Raw genomic sequence first — 11,512 nt, forward strand, 5'->3', positions numbered from 1 at the left:
ATGTTAAATCTAAAATCTTACTACTTGACAATTTCAGTAAATAATAATAGTAGTATATTTAAACCATGTAAATATAATTTCTGATTGTACAATTTATTTCAGTGGTGGCAAGTTGATAAAATAAATCCAATCAAGCTGTTCGATGAGAACAAATGTGTATCCGGCTTCAATTTGAGACACTTGCTCTTCAATCAGAACGGATCTGGATATGTTAAAGATATGGTAAACAAAGTATTCGATCTGTGGAAGGAGGGTAAAATTAAACCTGTCATAGATTCAACGTGGGCCTTAGAAGATGTAAGTAGTTGACTTAACATGCTTACTGTGATTTGTTCTATCAAACTTTAATTGCCGGTAATGAAGTAACAATAGGTTAAAAGAAATTTTAGTACTAATAATGTAACACTTTGTAACATCGTGTCCACCCCAAGTTATGCAGTTGACGCCTGTAATGCCAACATTTTGCTCTTTGAAATCAGCAGCTGACAAGAATGGTTGATATTTCATCCATTTAGCTCAAGTTATCAATTGCTCATATGTAGAGAAATTGTAATAAATGTGTTTAAAAACTATAAATAAGAAGCTGTTAGTTTGGTGTGTGTTTTGTCAAAATGAAAAAAAAAAGGCCTAGAATTAGTTTCTAGTTACAGTAATACTTTAAGAAAATTGGTATTTTAAAGCCTTAAGTAGACCGCAAATTCCAAGTTACCTGAACTGCTTTATGCATTTAATTTTCCTTAAATCTTAGTGTTGATTCGTATAAGCACAATACTTAAAACTAATTTAGTAACTTCAAAAACAATAGCACATGTATATCCACACGTACTAGCACGATAAAGTACTTATATATGATGGAAAGAAAACCTGGCATTTTGTTGGAGACCGACTTGTTTCTTCTTCGTCGACTAACACTTCTAGTTTCCTTGTAGTGGATTCTACAATTGACTTCGTAATATTGAATATTTCAGTCCAAGACTGTTTATTTTAATTTCTCACTAGCATTGTATTGCTGCCAGCAATATTAAGCAATCTGTTAGGTCACAAATATGTCGATTGCCTAACCATTTACGAACCTGAAAGTTCTATAAATAAGTAATGTAACAAGGTGTGCTTGCCAGCTCCTAGACCGCTTAACAGATTTTGGCTATTTTTGGTGTGAGTGGACCCTGCCTTAATTCAGGCTCTAGCAAAATTTCGGAAAGGAAGGGGATGACATGTAAACGTGTTATGACTGCACACTCTCCCTAGACCTGCACAAGGGATTTTTTCCTAGTAAGATAGTGAAATCGGCCCGTGATCCAAATTGGGTCGCTATTGACCTTGACCTAAAACTACCTTAAAAACAAAAAAACTACTCCTCTTACCGAATTATTGTATCATACATGCTCAAAATTGAATATTAAATTTTGATGAGGGTGGTCGAAAAATGAGTTTCACAAATTATAGATACTGTCTAGATGTAAATATGCAATTTTTCAAAACCATCGATGCGGGTTTTCTTTATTTTGCGTGTTAAAAACAAGGGAGGGGGTATACGTTTGGTTTAAACAAAAATTGTTATACCCTTAGGTACACTCATGTCCAAAATTATTGTAGCATTCCTATAAATAAGTTGTAGGAATATAATTTGATACCGAATTCGCCCGATATTTCTTATGTTGTGTATAATCGCCAAAGACACGTATGTGGCAAATTTCATGTCAAAAGAGCAGTAAATAAGAACAATAAAATGAAAATAACTTTCTTGTCCATTTAGCAACATTTTGTTTCTCATTCTAATTTTCGTATTTATAATTATTTTTCTATGAAAGTTACCACAAATATAAATTTTCCGATTGTACACATAGTATCAGTATTAAAAGTACCCTGCAAAATAATCAAATTATATTCTTACAATAACAGTTATAGGTATGAGACAATAATTTTGGACATGAGTGTACATTTTTTTTGGGGGGGGGGTATCTGGAAGTGATGGCAACATTATCAAAAATAAATAAAACTGAAAACGTTATTCACACAGTTTTCTCACCATTTGAGCCCTCAAGGTAAGGGACCCTTCAAACAATCCTTTGCCAGAGTTCACAAGTTTCCTTTCTCTTGTGTCCCTTCAGATTCTGTCGTTCAGCTACTTAGATTGTCAGTTTCTGAATAGAAACACCAAATATCTCCGTAACAGTGCTTACACTTCAACCGACTCTTGCACAACAAATTACACACACCTCGCGTCGGCTCCTTGTATCTATTAGTGCGGTAGTTTTTTAAAGGTCAAAGGTAACCTTTTCGGTCAATAGCGACCCAATTTGGATAAAGGGCCGATTTCACTATCTTACTAGGAAAGACCCTTTTGGTACATGACATTCTGAACCTTGGCCTTCTACAATTATCATTCATAGAATTTTTCTGAACTACTGTTAAAAGGTTCGAACTAACACTTTTGAGTACGGTCTTTAACTTTGAGTTTGAACTGTCTAAATGTTCAAGGTTTTACTTGATAAATAATAGTTTAATTCATACATAAATTTCAATTTATTTCACGAAATTTAACTTTCAGAATAGTAGCTACGAATACTTTCATAGTTCAACGTCCTAAGATTATACACAGAGGCTTTTCATGTCTTCCCTTAATACAGTAATTATTTTTCATGTTATAAACAGATGGAACTTTTTTCATTAAAACAGATCATTTTAGAGCCCAAACTTTCCCAGGTAAAAAAAAAAAAAAAAAAAAAAAAAAAACAACCAGGGGGAGGGGGATACTTTTGGAGCCTTTGCATCTAATACATATAAATAACTTTTCTCTTAAGTCAGGTACTAAATTTGTAAACTAGGCCTGTACGTAACTTGTTAGAACTTCAAAATTTGGAACAATAAATTATTCCATTGCATATAGAAGTGTTTTTTCGTATTTACAGTTTATTTACTTTTAACACACAAATATATTAACTAGAATAGGTTCACGTAACACCATTAAACTACCTGGTTCAATATGTAATAAGACAAGCCAATACAATTATTTGCTTTTATATTATTTAATTATTAAAACTTACGAATAATTCTATTCGTTGACTGATTCCTTACACATGTCGGATATTACAACTTATATTTCTTTCAATTACAAATAACTGCTCACACAGTTCGCCTCTGATCCATATTCATAATAGCTGGTACAGGTAGATTTTAAGCACATTTACAAATAAATTATAAATTACAAATTATAAATTGCAACGTTATCGTTGTAAATTCACTTTTCTGTAATCAAATAGCTGATAAATACACAGATCATTTTGTGGGTGTTGACTGTCCTACACATTAGTTAAAAAGTAACCCCTAACTGTAAACTGCAGAGAATCAGACTACTTATTTCCATGTGGGTATATTTAGGCCCCATTTCTTTGAGCTTGTCTGGCACTCTTCATGATTTGCATGAAACAGTGTACCAAAGAAATTTCTTCCGAATAAGAGGAATTAGTGTTAAATATGTCCCCCCCCCCTTTTTTTTTTTTAAAGGAAGGTTTTACAAGTACTTACTAGTTTGTAAGTTCCATTTAAGGAAACTGTATACCAGTTAGAAATAGAACTTACCCAAAAGGTCAGTTTGCAAACTCTTATGAAACTTTGGTATTTCAAGTATTTACTAGTTTTTATCTCGTAACAATTGGACAAATTTAAACTAAAATTTACCTTTTTTGCAGTTACGTATATAATTCTCAAGGAATAGGAAATTGAAGCTTTCTTTCCCCCTGAAATTTCAGGTCCCTGAAGCAATGCAGAAAATGCACGATAGAAAGAACATTGGAAAAATCATCCTTGATCCTGCACTGGAGCCAAAACCTAAACCTGCGACTCCTGCAAAGGGCAAGAGTAAATCAGAGGACAAAGAGAAATCCAAAGGTGATAAGGAAGAGAAAAAGGAAGAAAAGAAAGACGACGAAAAGGAGAAAGATAAAGATGCCAAAGCAAACGGAGAAAATGGAGGTGGGGAAAATTCATCTGCAGGTAGGCTTGGTGAAGGGATTTTAATACTGAATCTGTAAAGGTGTCAAAGTAGTTCCCAATCATCAAAGATCTGGCAGTCGCAATGATCAATTTACTGCTTTGTGTTTGTCGGGAAGAAAAAGGAAAAAAAAGTAAATAATTGATGATGCGAACACTTGAAATTACAATGTGCCTCACCTGCAGCTACTTAAGTGACCTTATTCAGATTTAATGACCTGTTCACGCTCATGCATCCATATTTAGCTAAGTTAGTATTAACGATGTTTAACTTTGTAGGTAGACTTCTTGTAAATATAGCTAATGAAATACATAAAGAATAAAGGGACTTTTATAACGCTAGTTATAATCTGAACCGTACATAAAGCATGAGTAATTAAAAGGTTGCAATAATTTTAAAGATGCCTAGGTTTGTCGGTGATCAGGATCTTATTTCAAGTTTTTCAGAAAGTATTAAAGCATATAAAAATTTTCAATAAGAACGGTAATTCATAGATCAGTTACTCGTAAAGTTTAACCTTGACCGTACTGCCTCAGATTTCTAGTTCATAGAACTGCCATGGAAGTTCCTTCACATCATAACTCGAAACTTTTTTTGTGTGAACTACTAGAAGACATCGTTAGCATTGGACGGTACGAATTGATATAAACAACCTTCAGTTGGGCATATATCTGTACATGGTGGCGACATAACAAAAGCAAAATCTTTTCTTAATCTTTCACATTCCGGTGATGGTTAGTTTGCAGTTACAAGTAGAATATTACTTTGTTGAAGTTAGTATTGATTTGCTTTTGACCTAAGTTTTTAGACATTCAAACTAAGCTCTGCGTAAATATTAAACGGCACTGTCGAACAGATGTCAGACAAAAACTGAGATATTGAGTAAGAGTTTCGAAAAAATTCAACTTTCCAGAAGTAGGTTTAATCTTCTGTTAACCCTCTATTCAGACTATGGAAATTAACCATTTCAGGTTTTAAAGTTGATCGCTATTTAAAAAATGTAATGAAAGTTTATCCGTGAAATACTCAAAAGAGGGTGTCTTCAACCCACCTTTCTACTAAAACTGAAAAAGATTTTAACTTTACTAGTGCCTGTTCCAATATTGATCTACAGAGCAAAAATAAGATTGTGAAAAGTTATCATGGAATCTATTCAGGGTCACAACAGTATTCCTTCCTTTAACTCTACTGAAGCCGGAGGTGATAGAAATTAACAATTTTTCAGTTTCAATATTGCTCAGCCTAGATTGAAGATATAAATTGAGCGTCTCAGGAATAACTTTAATATCCGCTTTTCTCTGTGCAAACCGGAAGTAGTGGAATAGTCTCCAGTTTCAACATAGATTGCAAAGAGGAAAAGCACGTAGATTGCAAAGAGGATAAGCAGTCACAGCGACAAGCTTTCTTTTACTCTTGGTTAGTTTGTTCGAACAAAACGTATCTAAATTTTCCCACTAAAATCGGAAGTGATAGAAAATTCTTCTCTTTTTAAGTACCAAATATTAGTCGTAAAATGTAATATAACTTGAAAAAATACTGAGCATCCTAATACATTATTTGATGCAAATGGGCTTGCACTTCTGCTTTTGACACCTTTCTCTGAATTTGAGCATGTAATAAGGTAATGTAGGTGTGGTGCATGTAAACGTAGCTCTAAAAATCTCTCTCAAAATGTAATTCTTGCAGTGTAACACAATTCTTCGTTCAAATCTGAAATAATGGCCCAAAAGTAGGTATACAGTCCCGTACTGATCGGTCATGACATTTTATAATTTACTTATCACAGTTATTGACTTAATTTCTTCCTTATCTATTCTTAATTTGTTCTTATACCTTAAGCTCGGAACAAACCAAAGCAAATAAATTCATTCTCTTAAATTAAAATGTCATACTTGATCGATGCTGGTCTGTATATCTACTTTTGGGCCACCCTGTATTTTGTGTACAGTCCGCAGAAAAAGAGTAAGTTGGTGAAACTACGCCTGACAGCCAAGCGAATCAACATAACTTCTGATACGAATCACGCCAGGAGAAACCTCGGTGTCCTCTCCTGCACAATTATTTTGGAGCAAGACTTCGTAGTTTCAAAATTGTACATGCTCATGTTGCAGGTTTTTTTTTTTTTTTTTTTTTTTTTTTTTTTTTTTTTTTTTTTTTTTTTTCTGCGGACTGTACATTCAGAATAATTCAGTAAGTTCAGAAGATAAATATTTACTTTGAGTAGACAACTTGAACATTCAATTTTTTCGATACTTTTTTTTTCTAGTTCCATTATTGGGAGATGTTTCTAAAGAGCAGTAATCTAACAATGGAAGAGACAAGGCATTGTTCAGCTTATCTGTGGAGGAATTTTTTTTTTTTTTAATTGTAATTTCGTATAAAATGCGGATAGAGGATTTGAGTTTGGTCTATATACTTAAAGGCAAGAAATGCAGAAACTAGAACAAAAGTTATTGCATTTATTAAGGAAGCGGGGAATAAAATTTGACATTCAGAATTAGAGAATCTATAACAATGTATAAAAGATTTCAATAATTCGGGGTTAATTATTCACTGGAACATGTCCATTAACGTTCCTTCAAAACATCAAGTTTGAAGAAAATACTGTCCCCACTCCTTATGGCACTGGCTTATTGAGAACTTCTCTCTTCATGCAATTCAATTAAATACGTAAGTTGCACTGTTTACCTGAAGATTAGAACTTACACATTTTCAAAACGTTGAGCCATCCGGCTCATTAGTATTAAAGATTCTTCTCGCCGAATTAAATTTTTGTGTATCCTGAATATTTTCTGACATACTCAAATTTCTGACTTTTACTAAACGATCTGTGGAAATTTAATTTTCGCTTAATCGCTAGTTCTACCTAAGGTTTATTTGTGATTTATCACCTGAAACTGTAGACGTTATTGATCTAAAAATTCATAAACTGAAAAATTTGAACTTTTCCAACTGCAGTTACAAACTTTTGTCCGTAACTTTCTAAGAATTTACAAAATTGCTTGGATGTAGTTAATCTAAACAGATATTTATTTACTCTGGCGTTAGTTTACTTCTAAATTAATCGGAAGAACGATGAACATTATAATGTTCACTGCGTATTACATTAGTCTACACCGAAGATGGAAAGAGTTAGTCCATATTATACATGGATAATTTTGTGAATTATACGGTGGGAAAACTATTTTCTAGATTGGAAAGATTGGTAATTCGAACCTCACATTCACAGTTGCACTCTAAGGATGAGGGAGCGGCACTACTCGTCCTTACGAAGATCCTTTTTGAACGATGATAAACAGTTCTGGAAAGATTTTTCTTCATATAACAAGAATATAATCATCAGCGTCCCGAGAATGGGCCTTGATAGGCTTATGACGTATCCTGGACAGCTGAAAACTGATAGTATAACTTAATATTGCATTGATCTGTAATTGTTGCGATCGTATCATGCAAATATTGTCACACGTGAAACTGATACTTTATTACATTTAGAATAAGTAGTTTTCCTTCAACCGAATCAGTACTTAATTTGTAACAGGATAAGGAACTCCCACGTAACAAATTACCAGCAAAAGGAAAGTTAATTGTACTGTTTCAAAATTCTACGAAATGATTTATAACGTATTCAGCCGATGCGTCCCTGCTAAAAAGCACGTCAATGCCAGTTATCCGTGCTGGTTTACCTATGATATAATAATAAAAAAAGAAAATCAAACTGAAATCTTACCATCGTAAAAAGTGGAAAGAGGGGCTAAATAATATTGCATACCATCGTGAACAGTTCCTGGAACTACGAAAAGAAATTAAATCAGAAATTTCGAGAGCGTACAAGGCATTTATTTCACATTCTGAATTTACTGTAGAAAAAGACCCACGGCAGTTCTGGTATTTTATTAAAAGTAAAACAAAGCATCTTTCGTCAGATTCTCTAACATATAATGGTAACGAGTTAAAACATAACAAAGAAATTTCTCAGGCATTCGCACATTATTTTCAGTCGGTATATAGTAGTGTACCCGCTAAATACGACACAGATTATCTAATAACAAATAATTCGGAATGTAGTATATTAGACACCTTTCATATAAAGGAAATAGAAGAAATTGAGCAGGCTATTAAAGCGCTGAAACCCAAAACCTCTTGTAGTATAGATGACATTCCACCGTATGTGGTGAAGGGCTGTTTAGATATATTCAAGCATCCACTCCACATTATCTTTAATATGTCCATTAAAACCAATATATTTCCGAATAAATGGAAAGGTCTCATTTGCCCTATTCTTAAATCTGGAAACAGAAATGAGAGAGAGAACTTCAGACCCGTAGCCATCCTATCTCCCTTTGCAAAAGTTCTTGAAACCATATTATACAACAGAATTTTAAACCATGTAAAGCCTGTCATATCTGAACATCAACACGGATTTTTAAGGAATAAATCCACAACAACCAATCTAGCAATAATAACGGATTACATAGCAAGAGAGTTAGACAAAGGCGGTCAAGTGGACGTCATTTATACGGATTTCAGTAAGGCTTTCGACAGTTGACCATGACGTGCTACTACAGAAATTGGTATCTTTCAATTTTTCTAAACGAGCAATAAAGTACTTCGCTTCCTACTTGTGCAATCGAGAGCAAGCTGTCTCTTACAAGGGATATATTACCACGAAATTTACCACATTATCAGGTGTTCCTCAATGATCCCATTTAGGTCCGCTATTATTTCTTCTTGTAATTAATGATATTTCAACCTATGTTAAAAACTCTCACTTTCTGTTGTTTGCCGATGATCTCAAATTATATTCTAAAATAAGCACAATAGATGACTGCACGCAACTCGAGCATGATTTACAGGGTGTTGGGCAATGGTGTGCCAAAAACACTCTCATTGAATATCTCTAAATGCAAGTCTTTATCGTTCTCAAGGAAAGAAAATCCCATCAATCATCTGTATATAATTAATGGCATATCTCTGTGTAAACCAAATTCAGTTAAAGATTTAGGAGTAATTTTTGATTCAAAATTGACCTTCTCTCATCACATTGATGCAATCTCCAACGCTGCATTCAGAAACCTCGGTTTTATCTATAGAATGGGTAAAGAGTTTAGAAACGAGTCAACATTCATTAAACTTTATAATTTGTACGTAAGGTCCCGATTAGAATATGCGTGCGTTATTTGGACACCGAATGTAAATAAATACTTACAAGCGATAGAAAACATACAATTTAAATTTCTAAAAATGCTTACGTACAAGAAAACTGCTTTCTATCCCAGATTCCCTACGTGGACTTAGTAAGGAGTTTGAATTTCCTAACATTGACGAATCGACGAAAGATGTTTGATTTACTATTTTTATATAAAGTATTAAATAATAAAATTCTATGTCCAGAGCTACTCACGAAAATATATCTGAGTGTTCCAACAGGCAGAACAAGACCAGGGAATACTGGTATATTTTTCTGTGAAAGGGCACGTACAAATATTCTCAGTAAATCTCCGCTGTGGAGAATGTGACTCCTACAATGAATTAAGTCATAAAACTGATGTATTAGATATATTCAGTATGTCAGAAAATGTATTTAGAAACAAGATTATTACCGAGTACCTGACACTCGAAGTGCATTGATTAATTGTACGGGTAAAAGTATATATGTATATGTATGTATTATACGACACTATAATTAGGCACTAAGCCTGTTGTTTTCTAAATAAATAGTCACCTGTATTTGCACAATAGTTTATTACATTTTAAAATGCCGTATTTTGACCATATCGGAGTTCTTTTACCTTTTTATTGAAGATTTTGAACATCCAAATATTACTTCCGATTACGATTTTTCTTTCTACGGTACTTTCATAAGTAGTCCGCAAAGATGGGTAGTATAATACTACAATTTATTAAATATACAAAATTTAAAATTGCATTCCACAGAACACACAAAACGGCATATTTCCGTTAAGCAAACTATGAAGTAAGCGAATATTTAATTTTATGATACAAGCATTGTTTATAAAATATTATCTATCGTCGAGAGTAGGAAAAACTTAGAACTGTTTTGTACCGTAATTATATGTAGAATTCAAAACTTCATACTGAATCGAAATAACTACTTATTAAATGCTTTAGTACTAATGGAGGAGTGATATAGTACGTGGTGGCGGGGTGGTCAGTTTAACTTTATAGTTTCGCTTGCTTTTTTTCTAATTCTCTTTAATGTTTTAATTTCAGATTCTAAGGAGAATGCCAGTTGAAGTTCATGAAGATGTTCAACAATTGCACGTTCTATTCACATTGGAAAAAGAAATCTGTGCTGTGTTTATATTTTGTGTAAAGAAAATATAAAGATATATATATTTATTTTGTCAAATGAAATATGAAAATCGATAAAATTTGTTGCATTTTTACAATAATTTTCATGAACTGCCAGACATCAGGGTGATGATACGGGATTATCACTTTAAGTCGTCCCTATTACATTCCGCCATTAAGTCATTTTCTAGGAAGATAGAGTAGCAAACTGAGCAGCTCTCAACTCCACCACAGGAATGACCTAATATCCATGCAAAGAATGATTCACAAAGTTTTGAAGTTAAATCTGGCAGCAGCTGGTGTTAGCAGGTTGTTCTATTTCTTTCGCTGATGTCAGTGGAATAGCACTATCACTTAATATATAAGAAATACGTTTAAATGGAAATATATATATATTGGAATCTTATATAAAAATACGTATCATGTTATTGGAATATGATATATATATTGTCAGTTCAATGAATCTATTTTAATGTTTCAATATTTTTGTAGCTGCTTGATGTAAGAATATTTTGCATATTTTTCTTTAAGAAAATTAAACAAGAATGTTGGAAACGTTGTCGCAGTATATTTTAATGCATTCGAAGAAATGGACCAAAACAATGTCAATGATTTAAAAAAAAATCAATGTTAAAATGTTTAAGCTCATTAAAATTGTGCATGATTTAATGTGATGTCGAATGAAATTTAATGAATTGTTGGCTGTTAATGTTAAACTGCCTTGTTTTCAAGAAATAATTTTCAAAAAATTTTGTTCGCAAATTTTTGACAACCAGTTTCCAGCGTTTCAATGTTCATAATTATTGGTTGGTTAAAATTGGTTCCTGAAAAATCTGAGCTATTGTTGATTAAATTAAGGTAAAAACTCCTGTGTGATGAATGAAAGATTAAGCTTATGCAAGTTATGCTTCTGATGCATGTATGCTGCCGCATTAAAGCACAGGCACAATAAAGTCTGAGCTGAGAGACTGAATATTTGAGTATTTATTTTTGTGCTCTCCTCTAAAAAATTCATTTCAAATATCCTTAAATCCTAATTCTGCAAATTAATATTTTTGGTTTCATCTGTTAGATTGTACTGCCCTCAGTCAGTTGTTAATTAGTTTAAAAACTACGGGCACCATTTGCGGTTTGACAAATGCAGACTGAATATAAAATCCGTGCTAAGTGCCAAAACGAATATGAGTAAACAGCAGAGATGGGACA

The 11,512-nt window shown here is 33.1% G+C and overlaps 1 protein-coding gene across 2 annotated transcripts in view; it reads left to right on the plus strand.

Moving 5' to 3' along the window:
- The window catches only part of LOC145687403 (putative NADPH-dependent quinone oxidoreductase VAT1L), a 126,057-nt gene extending 114,778 nt beyond the window's left edge, over positions 1-11,279 (plus strand). Inside the window, exons 7-9 of one of the 2 annotated variants that reach the window (XM_081760862.1) lie at positions 103-297; positions 3,753-3,996; positions 10,226-11,279. In XM_081760862.1, the coding sequence (XP_081616988.1) occupies positions 103-297; positions 3,753-3,996; positions 10,226-10,248 (462 nt within the window). In that variant the 3' untranslated portion in view covers positions 10,249-11,279. The remainder of the gene's footprint in view (positions 1-102; positions 298-3,752; positions 3,997-10,225) is intronic. The other variant, XM_081760865.1, reaches the window with a different exon arrangement.
- The last annotated feature ends 233 nt before the right edge of the window (positions 11,280-11,512 follow it).

The sequence above is a fragment of the Thermobia domestica genome, chromosome 1 (assembly GCF_964235325.1).
Source record: "Thermobia domestica chromosome 1, izTheDome1.hap1.1, whole genome shotgun sequence".
NCBI classification, from domain to species: domain Eukaryota; kingdom Metazoa; phylum Arthropoda; class Insecta; order Zygentoma; family Lepismatidae; genus Thermobia; species Thermobia domestica.